Source organism: Betta splendens, chromosome 12 (assembly GCF_900634795.4).
Source record: "Betta splendens chromosome 12, fBetSpl5.4, whole genome shotgun sequence".
Lineage (NCBI taxonomy): Eukaryota > Metazoa > Chordata > Actinopteri > Anabantiformes > Osphronemidae > Betta > Betta splendens.
The window spans coordinates 4,351,377-4,367,801 of record NC_040892.2 but is presented as its reverse complement, the minus strand read 5'-3'; the positions used below and the strand labels follow the sequence as shown (position 1 = coordinate 4,367,801).

The window sequence follows — 16,425 nt, the reverse complement described above, 5'->3', positions numbered from 1 at the left end:
TCTGTCCAGGATCTCCAGAGCCCTTCAACCCTTATGATCCAACCCTTACAAGCCGTTCAGATGATATATGGATGTTTGTGCTAAAGGAATTATCCACATTAGATTTAAAAAATATATTTTTATATGTGGGAGCCAGCTTCAGAAATATTAGGCTGGAAAATATATTAAAAGCAGTAAAATATTAACGTACTGTGACAGTTCTATATTTTTTATGAAGTAAATATTACTTACTGCATCTGTCTGATAAACAGTATTTGGAAATGATAAATGATAAATGTCGATTATTTTATTATATTTATTAAAAAGAAAAGAGAAGAAAAAACAGCAAGTTACAATGTTACGTATGAATAAAGCTGTGGTTGATGTTACCAACAAAAGTCCAAATCCTCCCCAAAACATCAGATCACACAAAATGTCCTAGAAACATCCGCACCAGCAAACAAACGCGCGCGCACACGCACGCAGACCTGCAGCCATATGCTTCAATCCAGCGGTGAGGACGTCATCACGATGATCCTCTCTCTCGTCCACGGGCTGCGGCATCAAACGCAGCCTGCGTGCGGGCTGCGCTGGGTCACCGAGCGCCGTCGCGTCGCGCCGAACCGAAGCATCGGCGTTTAGAGCCGCGTCTCCGGCGGCTCCCGGGGAGGAGCGGCTCCGGCACCGCAGCCTCCCGAGGCGGCGGCGGACCGACGGTTCGCCCCGGCGGCGACTGGTCGCGAAGCGCGGCGCCTCCGTCCGTCCGAAGCAGCGATGAACGAGCTGGTGAAGTGTCTGCCCTCCCCGACCCTCCCCGGCCTCCTGCCGGGACCGGACACGCACCGGGGCTGGCTCTTCAAGTGGACCAACTACCTGAAGGGATACCAGCGGCGCTGGTTCGTGCTCAGCAACGGCCTGCTGTCCTACTACAGGTACCGGCACCGCTGCTCCACATCCGGCATTTATCAGGGGGGGTTGTTGAAAATCAGCTTGCGCATCTTTTCCATGGCTGCGTTATTTTCATTTGGATTTTTTGCGTCACTGGAAACTTTTCTGCGGCCCAGCAGAAGAGGGAGTGTCCTGCGCGGCCGAGATAAAACCTGAGTCATAGCTACAAGATGAGAAATGTCTATTTATAATTCATAAATCCACATTCTGTGACCTCGGGTGTTTTGACCCATTTCAATGATTTTCATCCTAAGCTGACTAGTTAAAGATACAGATGGTACAGTAGCCACGGAGCTGCATTCAGGGACCTCCACACCCTGGAAAGGCCCCGTTCCACCGGCCTGAATAGTTTATGCAGGAAAAGGCTGCACCGAATTATAAAGCAGGTTAATGCTGCGTGTATAAAATATGCATGTCATGCAAGTGATAAACTACAGTAAGATGTTATATCACTGCAGTGCAAGAAGCTCTGATTATATTGGACATAAGGTCAAAGTTCAAATTGTCAAAACCCTCAGAGGGAGCGTAGGCTGCCGACTGTCCGGCTCCGGCTCCTGGTTGTTTCCCAGTCGTCTTAAAATGCTATTTTAACACTAAAGTGCTGTTGAAAGTCCCCAAATGGTGCATGTGTAGGAGACACAGAGCGAGTCTGGTCCCAGAATGCGTCCTGTAATTCAGATTATGCCCCCCCCCCCCAGGACTCAGGCCGAGATGGCGCACACTTGCCGGGGCACCATTCCCTTGGCCACGGCGCACATCGAGGTGGGCGACACCTGCCACCTGGTGTTAACCAGCGGAGGCCGGAGCTACCACCTGAAGGCCACGTCCGAGGGGGAGAGTCAGCGGTGGGTTTCAGCTCTGCAGCAGGCCAAGGCCAACGCCACGCTGCTCATGCATCACTCAGGTGAAACCATGCTTGTGCTACAATAATAATATTCAGCCAACACTAAACTGTATATTAAGCATGTATGTTTATGATAATTCTTTGCTACAGAAACAGAACAATCTGGTAACACATAGAAGAAAGTCTGAGGGAGATTAAGAAACTTAAGATGCAACCTGAATGCATCAAAGTCCCATTTACCAGCTCATTTCTTCTGTAGTGAGAAGTGTTGTTTAAGTAAAGACCACATGAGGGCAGTGTCATTCAAGATGTTCAGATTAAAACAGGTACAGAACAAAATCTGTATCATAATTTAATCATCATAATAAATTATTTTATATAACTCTGTTTAACACTGACTTTCAACATTATATTATATTATATTATATTATATTATATTATATTATATTATATTATATTATATTATATTATATTATATTATATTATATTATATTATATTATATTATATTATATTATATTATATTATATTATATTATATTTTAAGTAGAATGGTATAGAGTGACACATTCAGGTCAGTCTCTTCCTGTAATTTGTTCACAAATGTACCCAAACACACATGCAGCTCCCACCGCCCTCCCACTCCGTCTCTGTCCTCCCTCCCCGTCTCCTCCAGTATGACGACTGAGAGCTGAATGAAATGACCTTCCTCTCGACTCCTCCTCCCGTTCCGTTGGCAGGAGGGGTAGAAAAGAGAGGGAGCAAGAGGGTGTGAGGATTTTCATTCAAAGTATTTCTCAACATACACTCCGTGGACAATAGGGAGATATGGGTGCAGCCAGTTCAGTCAGTGTCACCTTGTAAGTAACACTGTGCCTGCATGCATTTGTATGTAATGGTTGTGGCGGGTGTAGTTGGTGGAGTCTGGTTAAATTAATCTGTGTAAACATCAGTGTAAACATGTTAAACAGGCTTCTTATACAGCAGAGAGGTCTATATATTCTATATATTTAGCTGGACAGTCGTCCTTTCTTCAGTCGCTTTTTTTTACTAGTGAGACTTTTGCGGCTGCTGAATGTAAATCAGTGCCTTGTGATGAAAATATGGAGACACTGACTGATGTGATATGGGATGTATTGATGCTGTTTGTCACTGTATAGATATCGGATATATGTAGTTCTTAACATTTAAGGATCTGAGCCCATTCAGAAGCCGCTTTGTGTCTAGAACTTGTTTACGGTGCTGCAGTTGTGTTAAATTAGCCCTATTGTCGATATGTGCACGTGTAGGCATAGACACAAATCCCTTTGTGTTTTGAGGCGTGTGTTGCAGTTACAGCCCATCATTAAAAGGGCTTTTGTTTATGGGCTTATAGGAATTAATATTGGGCAAATTAATTGGATAACAGCGGATTAGAGCAGCAGTAATTAGGTGGATGTTTCCGGAGATGTGAGGCACCTGTCAGGTGAACGCTGCCACGCGACCATCACTACAAGCTTTCTCTGTGCTAAAATAATTAGCATAACTAATTAATTTGATAATAATTAGTATTACAAATTAAAGCATGTCTTATCATTATTTAATTCAAAAAGCCCTGTTTAGCATGTGAGAGCATCAGCGTGAATCTAATTAAACGTGAGAGCTCAGGTTGTGGCTCTGTGAGCGCTCAGTATAACGCGCTCAGGCTGCGATTGAAGCTCCTCGTACGTCCCCTGATTCTCAATTCCAGCTCTCCGTCCGTACACCGTGTCCATGTCAGGGCTTCCTCCATCACCTGTAGGCGTGTTTGTGATTCAACGATGAGTCACCAACCTGCCTCAGGCTCACCGGTGTCCTGTGTGAGAACCCCAGCAGAACCGGACCGGCGCCAGCGTTTCACCAGCAAACCCCAGCAGCGTAGGACGGAGAGCACGGCCACATTAACGTGCCGGACGGCAGATGGACCCTGCTCTCAAATTCATCACCTACCGTCCTAACACCTTTAACTCCGCAAGTCACGGCAGATCCTTCTCCATTCCCCGCACGCGGGTTATGAAACCGTTACAGATGGCTGAAGGATTTTTCACCCGCTCATTTTTAATCCTCTCCTCCTGAGACTCTGTTGATTCAGTTTGCCCTGATTGTATTTATTTCTTCCCCCCCGCTCTAATAACGTGTGGTAGACGGTCGCGGCGTTCGTGCACTGGCCTAGATTCAGCCTCCGTGCTCGGGAGTTTTCAGATTACACACACAATCTGTTTCTTTTTGCAGGAAAGAAATGTTTTGACCTAGAAAAGTTCCATTACATATCCGACAAATCAGGATTATTCATGATGTTTAGAATATGAGGTATTATGGGGATTTTATGTGACTTTGCTGTGGTGTTTTAAAGTCATGGCTGCAGTAAAACTAGCTTTCAGCTTTTATTTAGTGTCAATAAATGGATAAAATATATTCTGGCTGCTTAAAAAACACAGTAAAGCCAATGCTTGTTTTGTCATCAAGCTCATCTGCATCCTGGTCTAAAAAGCTTAGAGACCGATGGCGTGCTTCACGCCAACAAGGGGTAGACAGCGGAGCCGAGGAGGAAAGGGGTAGTGCGTCATCTTTTTTTCTCCGTCTTCTAAAAATAGCCCCGGCTCCTGATTGCACAGGCCCACGTTTCCAGGGTAACGGTGTTCATTCACAGCTTTCCAGTCCTGTATAGGAAGGGGTGTGGGAGATCAGGGTGTGAAGTGTTATTATCCTCCTCCATCCGTTCCCCACTAACACTCATCTCGGCCCAAATATAGAGCGTTTCAGATTCCATCAGTCTGTTGGATCCGACATGAGCTCCTCATTTACCAGTTAAGCACCATAAACACCAGTTTGTTTGGCTATAATAAGCGTGAATGGCGCCCCAGCGTTCATACATCTGCTGTATGTGAGAGCTGGTGTCTTGTTCTCATCTCATCATTAAGATGACTCAGGAGATGAAGGCCCCGGACCTCAGGAGGAGCGCGCTCACTCACAGGGGGCACTCAAGACCCTGGCCAGCAAGCTAGACGACCTGAGCACCTGTAATGAGCTGATAGGGAAGCACGGCGCCGCCCTCCAGCGCTCCCTCAGCGAACTCGAGGAGCTGCGCGCACCCAGCGACAGCACGGACAGAGTGAAGGCCGTGAACGAGCGCGCCACCCTCTTCCGCATCACCTCCAATGCTATGATCAACGTGAGTATTCGCGCGGCGCCGGCGTGAAACGGACCGGCTGCCGGGTCTAATGAGGGGCCCGCGTCTCTTCTCTTTTTTTTTGTTTTCGCGCCTCAGGCTTGTCGGGATTTTCTGGACATCGCCGAATCTCACAGCCGGAGGTGGCAGAAGACGCTGCAGCATGAGAGAGAACAGCGCCACCACCTGGAGGAGACCATCGAGCAGTTGGCCAAGCAGCACAACAGCTTAGAGCGCGCCTGGAGGGAGAGCCCGGCCTCGTATGCAGGTGAGCGCGGCGGGCGGGAGGCCGGACGGCCCTCTGCTGGACGCGCGCGGTGATGCAGCTTGTCCTGTGGTGGTCCACGCAGGTGTGGAGCGGCCGCAGGAGGGGGACGCGAGCGACGAGAATGACGAGGCCGAGTTTTTCGATGCCATGGAGGAGTCGCCTGCGTTCATTACCGTGACGGCTAGTGGCAACGTGCAGCACAAGTGAGACGCACACAGAGCAGCCTCAAGCTGTGTTTCAGGCCCTCATCTGTATTTAACGTGCTCTCTCGCTCTCTCTCTCTCTCTCTCTCTCTCTCTCTCTCGCTCTCTCTCTCTCTCTCTCTCTCTCGCTCTCTCTCTCTCTCTCTCTCTCTCTCTCTCTCTCTCTCTCTCTCTCTCTCTCTCTCTCTCTCTCTCTCTCTCTCTCTCCCAGGCGCTCAGGCAGTAATCAGAGTATAATGAGCGGGGGAGTTCCCAATGACTGGACTCACAATGAGAATGTGGGTGGCAACACATTATAAGGAACGTAACGTCTGTCCGCTCTTTGTTTCTATTCTTACATGAACCAAAGCCTGATTCTGTTTGTTAGGACACGTCAGGCACAAACCACACGCAGCTGCAAAGAGCGAGACGCACCCGCATTCCCAACAAACCGAATTACTCTCTCAACCTCTGGAGCATCATGAAGAACTGCATTGGAAAAGACTTGTCCAAGATCCCCATGCCCGTAAATCCCCAACACTCTAATTCCACATAAGGCTGATGTGCATTTGACGCATTGAATGATAAATGGAAGATACCCGCTTGCGTTTGCAGGTGAACTTCAACGAGCCGCTGTCGATGCTGCAGCGTCTGACTGAGGATCTGGAGTACAGCGAGCTCCTGGACCGGGCCGCCCGCTGCGACTCTGCCCTGGAACAGATGTGCCTGGTGGCCGCCTTCTCCGTCTCCTCCTACTCCACCACGGTCCACCGCACGGCCAAGCCGTTCAACCCGCTGCAGGGCGAGACGTACGAGCTGGACAGACTGGAGGAGTACGGCTATCGCTCCATCGCTGAGCAGGTGGCGGAGATGAAAACGCGTTGTATTACCAGCTGAATGAGGCGGTTCCGGTACCGCTGCTGACGCCGCCTGGTTCTGATCACCCCCAGGTCAGTCACCACCCGCCAGCCGCTGCCCACCACGTGATGTCACGGCGAGGATGGACCCTCTGGCAACATATCACCATAGACAGCAAGTTCCGAGGCAAATACATCTCAGTCATGCCGTTAGGTAAGAAACAGGAAGTACTTCATGCAAATACGCAGTAGAAGTATATGTTTAGAGTACACGCTCCAGCCGCTACGTTCTGTGTGTCCACTCCTTCAGGCAACATTCACTTGCAGTTTCACTCCAGTGGAAACCACTACGTGTGGAGCAAAGTCACATCGACGGTGCACAACATTATTGTGGGAAAGCTTTGGATTGACCAGGTGTGTGACTTCATGACAGTGATTCGTACACTTAATGATGAATGCGCGCGTTTACCCTGCATCGTTTTACTCCTGCTTGTTGTTCTCGTCAGTCCGGGGACATCGACATCGTGAACAACACCACCAAGGACACCTGCCGTCTCAAATTCTCCCCCTACAGCTACTTCTCCAGGGATGTGCCGCGTAAAGTGAGTCTGCTGTGCTGCAGAATTACACTGTCAGTAAGTGGCTTCACAGTCTTATGAGTAAACACTGGCTATTATCCATCTAATATAGGTGACAGGAGTGGTAGAGGACAGCGAGGGCACCGCTCACTACATCCTGTCGGGAACTTGGGATGAAAAGATGGAGAGTTCCAAAATAGTGGACAGCAGCCAAGGATGTGGAGGCTCTGAAGGCAAACAAAAGACCGTTTACCAGACGCTCCAGCCCAAAGTGTTGTGGAAAAAATATCCCCTGCCGTATGTTTCTCTGAAAGGAGCTATGAACCTGGTCATGTGCCACGCTCTGCTCTGACTGACCCTTCATTCTTCTCTGTAGAGATAACGCGGAGAACATGTACTGCTTCTCCTCCCTGGCCCTGACTCTGAACGAGCAGGAGGACGGCGTCGCGCCCACCGACAGTCGCCTGCGGCCGGACCAGCGGCTGATGGAGGAGGGCCTGTGGGACGAAGCCAACTCCCAGAAGCAGCGTCTGGAGGATCGACAGAGGCAGGAGAGGAAAAGGAGGGAGGCGCAAGCCAATCAGGCCCTGGAGGAAGGTGAGACCAAGGAAGATGTATTCTATTTATTATATATAGATTACATTCCTATGGTGGTTGTTGTTCTTGCTGCTTGAACGTGAGGGGGGAGGCATCATGATATATTTGACAACTGCATGTCAAATATCTTAACAAAGCTGGATTCTGTGTCATCAGGGCAAGATATGGAGGTTTACCAGCCAGTCTGGTTCGAGAAGAGAGCAGACGATGCGACGGGGGACAGCACCTACATCTACAAGGGCGGCTACTGGGAGGCTAAAGAGAGACAGGACTGGAGCCAGTGCCCCAACATCTTCCAAGGCGAAATGTCCCCTTAAGTGATGGCACGGTGTGATTTAAGGAAACCCTATGAGTTCCGGACCGTGGTTTGTGTGACTGTGGATGTGGAAGTAGCCTCCACCTCCAGAATTAAAAGCACAAAACAAGCTCCCGCTTCCAGTTACGCACTCATCTCTTTCGCTCCACTACAGTATAACCGCGAGTTGTCAGAACGCATGGCTTCAGTTTGTGTGCGCTTCATCGGTTTCTGAGGGACGTTCCCACGAGCAATGAACGTGTTCTCCTTCGAGCTGCGGCGACGTTGTTCCCGTGCTCTGAACGGACTGCATCGAGAACGGCTTTTTAACAGCAGAGCCTCGTTTCCTGACCTGCTGTCTCTGATGTCTGCGGATGTTTACAATTCTGTTTCTTACGGTTGCACAAACTACAGTAGATCTTATCCAGCCAAACGGCCTCTCGAGCAGCTATTGAAAACCAAAGTAGGTGTTAATCACTTTGGATGAACTGACTGAAAACACAATGCTGTTTTACAGGTAACTGCTGTTTCCCATGTTATTTTGGGTACCACCAATTAGTTCACAGTGTTATAAAGTGGGAGTTTGCACTGTTAAATTAAAAGAACACTGAATTGTATTAGAGGAAAATATGATATCATATTAAGTCCTACAAGTTAAGATATTTTTACATTTAGCTGAGCTACTTCAGTGATTCCTTTCCAGTTATGTCTCCCGAGAGTCTTCAAACATGATGAAATTACATCGGTTTAAATCTGCTAAACCTGAGGGGATTTTCTCCAGATAGAGATTATTTAGGTGCTTGAAGGTAATTTTAGCCTTAATTATGTAATAATGTTGTAAATCTCTAACAGCCAGTGAGACTTGGTAGAGATTGTAGCAGTCTAAAAGGCCGAGGGGTTTTACTGTGCGTGTGCATCAGGGTGAATTTTCCACAGAATGTTTCCCAAATTTAGTTATGGCAGATACACCGAAGACACAGCAATAACACAAATACACAGTCACTTGTGTAAAATACTCCCTGAGGTCTGAGACGCGTTCTAACACCACAAATAGAAAGTTTAAATCATGGCTTTCGCATAAGCTGAATTGTGTGTAAAGAAATCTCATTTCATCCAAGAGTAAGAAAGCAATGAAAGAATGATTAGCAAAACATTTGCTAAAGTGGTTGTGTTCAGGCACTCATGTAATGTACATTAACAGTAAATATACATTATATTAATAAACAATAGTAATGTTTGTTTTTTAGTTTTCTGCTGAATGTGTATTATATTAGATCATGCAGATTTACAACCTAGAAGACTTTGGCTTGTATATAGCAAGAAAATATTAGACATAGAATCACTTCATTTATATTCACTATATAGAAAATAGTCTTTCACATTACTTGAATATCTATTCTGGTCACAGCTTAAACTCTTTGTGTATACATAATCCTAACTGGAGGCGAGAATCAATTCCATGATATGTTGGATAAATTAAATCCTGAATATAAAATATAGGATACTACATATAACATATATATGTTGCAAATAAGGTGTTGTTCAAGTAAAGCACAATGAAATGTTTACACACAGATAACAATAAATGCTACGTGAACAAACGTTTCCATGGCAACTTACAGCTATGCATGTTTCTGCACTTCTGTAATGAGAAGCCTTGCTACCCAGCTAACTGTTTGTGGACTACTGGTTACGGAAACACAATGTGTTTGTGAACTCACCTTCTGTGCCCAATGACCTCGAAAATGTGACATTTTTGAGCTCAAATAAAAATATAAAGTTGTCACTGTGCTGTTGATTACTATCAAACCAGTGTGGCTCAACCGGGCTTGGGGGCCGAGATGCAGAAGAGAACACCTCCTAGTGTTGAGCAAAACCAAAAAGATAAAGGGTACATCTATATGGACACTGTAAATAATGAGCGAATGCTGATCTAATGATGAACTAGTGATGATCTAATGATGAACTAGTGATGAACTTGTGATAAACTAGTGAACTAGTTATAAGCTTGTGATGAACTAATGATGAACTAGTGATGATCTTGTGATAAACTAGTGAACAAGTGAAAAGCTAAGGATGAAGTAGTGATGAACTAATAATAAGCCAGCGATGAACTAGTGATGAACCAGTGACGAACTAATGATAAGCTAGTGATGAACTAGTGATGAGCTTGTGATCAAGTAGTGATGAGCTTGTGATGAACTAGTGAACTAGGGATGAACTTGTGATAAACTAGTTATGAACTAGTGACAAGCTAGTGATGAACTAGTGATACGCTTGTGATGATCTAATGATGAACTAGTGACAAACTAATGATAAGCTAGTGATGAACTAGTGATGAGCTTGTGATGATCTAATGATGAACTAGTGACAAACTAATGATAAGCTAGTGATGAACTAGTGATGAGCTTGTGATGAACTAGTGAACTGGTGATAAGCTAGTGATGAACTAGTGATGAGCTTGTGATGAACTAGTGAACTGGTGATAAGCTAATGATGAACTAGTGATGAGCTTGTGATGAGCTAGTGAACTAGGGATGAGCTTGTGATAAACTAGTTATGAACTAGTGATGAACTAATGAGGATCTAACGATGAACTAGTGATTAGCCTGTGATCAACTAGTGAACTAATGATAAGCTAATGATTAACTAGTGATGAACTAGTGATAAGCTAGTGATGAACTAGCGATGAGCTTGTGTTGAACTAGTGAACTAGGGATGAGCTAGTGATAAACTAGTTATGAACTACTGATGAACTAATGATGATCTAATGATGAACTAGTGGTGAGCATGTGATGAACTAGTGAACTAGGGATGAGCTAGTGATAAACTAGTTATGAACTACTGATGAACTAATGATGATCTAATGATGAACTAGTGCTGAGCTAGTGATAAACTAGTTATGAACTACTGATAAGCTAATGATGAACTAGTGATGAGCTTGTGATGATCTAGATATGAACGAGTGATGAACTAATGATGATCTAATGATAAACTAGTGATGAGCTTGTGATGAACTAGTTATGAACTAGTGATGAACTAGTGATGAACTAATGATGGTCTCACGATGAACTAGTGACGAACTAGTGATGTGCCTCCCTCTCCTCACAGCTCCTCACATGAGCGTCGTGTCCCTTTAAACGAACCTTCCAACGACAGCGCGGATCGTTCGCTGCGGTTGAGACCGACTGGCGGAGACCCGGGGATGCTACCGGTGCTGCTACCAAGGCACTCGTCGAAGAAGAGCGAGGTAAACCCGCGATGCTCTTAGTCGAACCACCACAACGTACAGCGGCCGTGGTGCGATGTGCTAATGTTCAATGTACGCTAGCACCCGGGAGTAACGGCTGCTGTCCATCGTTAGCTAACAGGCTAACGACAGCGCTGCACTATCGCGGACGCGGCTAGCCACACGCAGCTAAGGTTAGCGGTCGATCAGCTGTCCCGGTGTCAAGTGACAGCTCGGTCCGTAGCAGAGGTCAGCTAACCCGCCTTCATATATTGTCAGAAAGGGCACCGGGGCGCTCCTGGTACCGACGGGCGCCGCAGCAGCTGGACACGGGCTGCTGTTTACGGTGAGTGAAACCGTGGCCGCCACCTCTACGTGGCTGGTTGTGTTACGGGCACGTTGTGGCTCCACTTTGTTGACAACCCAGTGGCTTGTCACGGTTCCACTCCGCCCCAGCGCAGCGAAATGAATCCCGGGCTCCGCTCGGGTCATGTAGTAAGCTGCTATTTAAAGCAGATGGGAACCCTATAACTAGTGCGCTGTGGCATCATACGCTTCGGTTACAGGCGCGTCCAGTACATCATGTGCCCATTACGTTTATTACTCCGCGGACGGAAACTATCCACGGCGTGGCGTGGGTGTGTGGGCTTCCAGCCCGCCACTCCGCCCCTCCCCCCTCCCCCCGTCCGGCTCCAGCATGTGTTATTCTGCTGAGGGTGACTCTCACCCAGCCCGTCGTGCAAACAGCGCGGACTGAACACGTGTTTTCCTTCCAGACAGGACAATGAGACGAACATGATCAGGGCCGATGGCTTCTCAAAGTGCGAGGCGACGCTGCAACCGAGAGGCGGGAGGCGGCCCCCCGCAGAGATGCTCCACCTGCTGTCGGCCGTCGTCGTCTGGCTGGTGACGGGCACCACCATCTCCAGCCTGAACAAGTGGATATTCGCCGTTTACAACTTCCGGTACCCCCTGCTGCTGTCGGCGCTCCACATGCTCACGGCCATAGTGGTGGACTACGGGCTGATCAGACTGCAGGTGGTTCGCCACAGAGGCGTCGGGGCGCAGGACCTGACCGCCAGTGCGAAGTGCAAGGTGTTCCTGCTGAGTCTGACTTTCTGCGCGAGCATCGCCTTTGGGAACATGGGTTTGAACTATGTGCAGCTGTCCTTTGCACAAATGATCTACACCACGACGCCGCTCTTTACTCTGGCCATCTCCACGCTGATTCTGGGCAAACAGCATCACATCCTCAAATACACGGCCATGATGCCCATCTGCCTGGGAGCCTCCTTCAGCATCATGGGAGAGGTCCAGTTCGACCAGACCGGCTGCTTCTTTGTGTTCGCAGCCACCATGTTAAGGGGTGTGAAGTCCATTCAGCAGAGTGAGTAACACTGTTTCCCCAGACTGTGGTGTTGTTGGCGTTGTTTATTGCGTTGTTAAGTTTCACTCTGGAAACTCTGGTGTTTGGTGTTCCCTCCCCGACAGCGCCGGCGTCTGCGGTCCTGGAACTTCTTAGTGATTAGCTGACTTAAACGCACATCATGCTGGAATTTTGCAGCATAAGTCTGGTTTCCTAGGAAACATAACACAAACATCTGTGTGTGTGTGTGTGTGTGTGTGTGTGTGTGTGTGTGTGTGTGTGTGTGTGTGTGTGTGTGTGTATGTGTGTGTGTGTGTGAGTTCAAATGGGCAAGGTTTAATTATGTTATGGGCAAATACTTTATACCTAGGATTCCCTGAAGAGTCACTGATTGGTTTATCCTAATTAAATAAGTGTCCAAAGACATTCAGTAGAAATCCAATTTCCGACTGGCTTCCCTTTAGGTAAACGTCGTGGGAAACACACCTTCCTGTCATCTGAGCCTCATTTGTATTACCCGGTTTTCATTTGTCTAATGTGCAGTACTTTTATTTTTAATCCTGACTAATACTTGATGTTCTTCCTGATGTCTCAAGTTTCAACACGCTATTTTTGTCCGCGCTCACTTGTTGGGTGTAACAGTCAACTCCGTGTGTTTATTTTCCTCCGACTTTCTCTTTTTAGTGGCACACGGTCAAACTCTTTGTCCTCACTTTATGCTAGTGAGTGTTTACAGTGTGTGAGCAGAGAACACATGAGGGTGTCAAACCCGTTCCAGGCAACACAACAAGCTTTCAACCCCGGAGCTTTGCATAATTCCCAGATATTTCCCTGCTATCAGAAAGCTTCAAAACCTGTTGTGAGCCTGTTCTTATTCTAACCAGACAATGTCCCGTTGGCTCAGGTATCTTGCTTCAGGAGGAGAAGATCAACTCGGTGTTCCTGCTCTACCTGATGTCCATTCCGAGCTTCTGCATCCTGGCCGTGGCAGCGTTGGCCCTAGAGAACTGGGCCCTGCTGGAGTCGCCGCTGCACTACGACCGCCACCTGTGGCTCTTCATCCTGCTCAGCTGCCTGGGTTCGGTCATGTACAACTTGGCCAGCTGCTGCGTGATCACGCTCACCTCTGCGGTCACGCTGCACATCCTCGGCAACCTGAGCGTGGTGGGCAACCTGCTCTTGTCCCAGCTGCTGTTCGGCAGCGAGCTGTCGGCCCTCAGCTGCGCCGGCGCGGTGCTGACGCTGTCCGGCATGCTCATCTATCAGAACTCTGAATTCATCGTCAGCTACTTGGACGCACGCAGGGCCAAAGCTGAAGACTCGGAGCAAGTGGACTGTCACAGAGCGTGTGGGGAGGACCTGGACGAAGCCAGTGCATCTGAAGCGACGTATGAGCAGAGAAGACATGAAAAGCAGGACGACAAAACAGACTAAGCAGGGAGGAGGAAGAGAGTAAAAACATTAAGGCTTGATAGTTCACGACCTCACAGATGATGTTACAGATGCTTTTTTATTTAGTTATTTTTTTAACTCCCTCACTGTGCCAATGTATTTCTCCTCTGGTCACAGGACCTGAAGTCTGCACAGAGGAAAAGCCTTTGTTTTGCAGTGACGGTTAAAGTCTTTCCTTAGTCTGTAACTAACTCATACATAGCCTATAGAGGTATATGCATGCATGAGCGCACTAAACAGTTCAATACCTCATGGGGTATTCACACTGTCACTCCTCCACTGTGAAGCTGTTCTCATTTGCAGAGGGCTCTAATCAATGTTTTGAGCGGCTGTCGTGGGTTTCGTCAGCTTGTGAAACATTGAGGCCTAAGAGAGGATTCCTGCTCCTTCTCTGAAGGGCCCTCGTTTGTGTTAAATACACAGTCATGTTACCTGACATCCACCTGTTCCTGTTTTAACAAGGGACTGGGGTTTTTGGCAGCTTTTATTGTTTGTATGTGTTGTGGATAGCTTGTTAAAGGCGCTGCAGTTGTTGTGGGCTCAAACCTGTGGACGGGGGGACAAAGCCAACGATTCTGTACAAAGAGAGGCCTCCTCTCTACTGAAGCACATTTTTGTTACGAGGCCTGAGCGCCCTGTTTTGTCCTTCCCAATCAACCTCTGAGTGGCTTCCACTGGAGGCCTAGATTTTAAAGTCGGTCTTTTATTTCCATCTGTTACAACACTGACTGCAGTATACCTCAGTAATTAGGTTCACATGATCCCTAAGGAGTGTCACTCCACTTTAGCTGTCTTGTCCCTGAAGAAAAGACAAGTGAAGCAGAAGAAGATTAAAACGTACTTTAATGTTCCGTCTTTTTCGCGCGGCAGCACGGTGGTTCTGTCGGCCAGGTGTCCTTCTGTTGTAGCCCAGAGACATGCAGTTTGGCTGAGTGGGGACTTTAAATTGCCTTCAGGTGTAAATGTGAGTCTGAATCGTTGTCTGTCTCTGTCTGCTGGTGTCTCTCCCAGTGACAGCTGTGATTGGCTCCTGCCGCCCCAAGAGAAACAGCTAATTAACGCATGGAAGTAAATGACAAAAGAACATTTGACACATCCTCTGCTGGACAGTGTTATCTTTTCCCTCAGTGTTAGAAAAGCATTTAATAAGATTTATTTTGTTACAAATATTCCCCTTTTAATATTTATGTCTAAGGAAATATGTATTTTTGAATGATCATAGTAATCACTGGCTTTGTTACACTGTATCTCCTGTGTTTTGCACATGTGCTATTATCACCCGTCTCTCTCTCTCTCCAGAGTGAAGTCAGGTGTACTAGCAGGCGACTGCATGCTGCTCATCGCATCCTAACTGATCTTTGGTATTTGTTAGACGTCTTTCCAAATGTCTGGTATAACAAATGTCTACTGGAGCTGTTTGTTTTACTGGTTCTGTCAGTGGCCACATACAGTTTGAGCTCTCACACTACAACAAAGCCATACATGAGGTTTTTGTCTTACACCCACCTTCTCGTCTGCAAACAGGGTTGAACATTGAAATACTGTACTTGATATGTCATGGATTTTTATTGCGAGGATGACATTTGTAGAGTTACAATAATGCAAAATAAGCTTTCCATAAATCCACAGTTTAAAATGGTGCAAAAATATATCAAAGTTTTGATAAAATGTGTTTGACATTTTCAATGGTTCTGCATTATTGAATACCTCAAACGCTGGGTTGATTTTTGCCCTTGTGTTCATTGATTAATGGCATCAAGCAGCTTTTTAACACCGACAATAAATCTGCAGCATGTGATTTATGAAGATTGAGATATTTTAAAAACACATTTCAACATGTTCTTTTGTTGTGCTAAGACGACAATAACCTCAGCTTATGTTTTTTTTTACTCCGTTAAACCCATGATTTGTTGAGAGTGAGAGTCAAAGTTTCACTGACATGGTTCGAAGTTGCGGCCTTCAAAGCCTGAGGTTCCTGTGTATATAATGGTTTAGATTGTTTCACAGCAGGTTATATGTAAATGGGTATTTTATTATATTTATATATTTTATTGACATTTTTGGCTGGTTGTGATTATTTTGATTTAGGAATGAAACATTAGCCTCATGCCTTATTTAGACATACTTTAGAAAAGGAGCAACTGATTTGTCATGTCATAAAATATTTTTTTTGAATGCCAACAATGGCCAGAGATGCTGTTGAGGAAGAACGCTATGGTGGGTTCATACACATGATTTGCCACAGCTTGAATAAAATAATCTGACTGGTAACCAGTAACTACTCTGAAAAAGTCTCACTTCTTGCTTACATTAAACACTAGTCCAATAGTACATAATATGGTTTGATTTAATACAAACCTCAAACATTTGTATTCTATTTGACTTCCCATAAAGGAAGGAGCATGTTATAAAAACGATGCTCTTATTTAGAAGCAGTTGTTATTGTTCGCCACTAGGTGGAGCAATTTGTTTTATTTCTGACCCATTCAAGACTAAATAGAAACTACTAAAACCAAAAGAAAGTACTTCTTATTGTGTGTGTGTGTGTGTGTGTGTGTGTGTGTGTGTGTGTGTGTGTGTGTGTGTGTGTGTGTGTGTGTGTGTGTGTGTGTGTGTGTGTGTGTGTGTGTGCGTGTGTGCATCTTT

At 46.4% G+C, this 16,425-nt stretch overlaps 2 protein-coding genes across 3 annotated transcripts; both read left to right on the top strand.

Annotated features, from left to right (window-relative positions):
• The first annotated feature begins 471 nt into the window (after nucleotides 1-471).
• On the top strand, nucleotides 472-9,518 carry LOC114866782 (oxysterol-binding protein 2). The gene is made up of 14 exons (XM_029168952.3): nucleotides 472-911; nucleotides 1,626-1,831; nucleotides 4,708-4,958; nucleotides 5,055-5,223; nucleotides 5,306-5,426; nucleotides 5,638-5,704; nucleotides 5,794-5,931; nucleotides 6,021-6,266; nucleotides 6,356-6,476; nucleotides 6,573-6,676; nucleotides 6,769-6,864; nucleotides 6,953-7,137; nucleotides 7,217-7,437; nucleotides 7,594-9,518. The coding sequence occupies exons 1-14, from the start codon at nucleotides 754-756 to the stop codon at nucleotides 7,752-7,754; spliced, it is 2,244 nt and encodes a 747-aa protein (XP_029024785.1). The 5' UTR covers nucleotides 472-753; the 3' UTR covers nucleotides 7,755-9,518.
• A 1,328-nt stretch (nucleotides 9,519-10,846) lies between these two features.
• On the top strand, nucleotides 10,847-16,057 carry slc35e4 (solute carrier family 35 member E4). 2 transcript variants are annotated; one of them, XM_029169017.3, is made up of 3 exons: nucleotides 10,847-10,982; nucleotides 11,738-12,348; nucleotides 13,232-16,057. In XM_029169017.3, exons 2-3 carry the CDS (start codon nucleotides 11,757-11,759, stop codon nucleotides 13,759-13,761), a joined length of 1,122 nt encoding a protein of 373 aa, XP_029024850.1. In that variant the 5' UTR covers nucleotides 10,847-10,982; nucleotides 11,738-11,756; the 3' UTR covers nucleotides 13,762-16,057. The 2 variants fall into 2 exon arrangements, with proteins under 2 accessions (XP_029024850.1, XP_029024851.1); XM_029169018.3 differs by lacking the exon at nucleotides 10,847-10,982 and adding an exon at nucleotides 11,178-11,307.
• The last annotated feature ends 368 nt before the right edge of the window (nucleotides 16,058-16,425 follow it).

Coding starts and splice junctions, on each gene's coding strand:
- LOC114866782 (XM_029168952.3), top strand. CDS start 754: ATGAACGAGCTGGTGAAGTGTCTGCCCTCCCCGACCCTCCCCGGCCTC. Junction 1,832..4,707: donor GCTGCTCATGCATCACTCAG/GTGAAACCATGC, acceptor CTCATCATTAAG/ATGACTCAGGAGATGAAGGC. Junction 5,705..5,793: donor ACTGGACTCACAATGAGAAT/GTGGGTGGCAAC, acceptor TCTGTTTGTTAG/GACACGTCAGGCACAAACCA.
- slc35e4 (XM_029169017.3), top strand. CDS start 11,757: ATGATCAGGGCCGATGGCTTCTCAAAGTGCGAGGCGACGCTGCAACCG. Junction 12,349..13,231: donor TGTGAAGTCCATTCAGCAGA/GTGAGTAACACT, acceptor CCGTTGGCTCAG/GTATCTTGCTTCAGGAGGAG.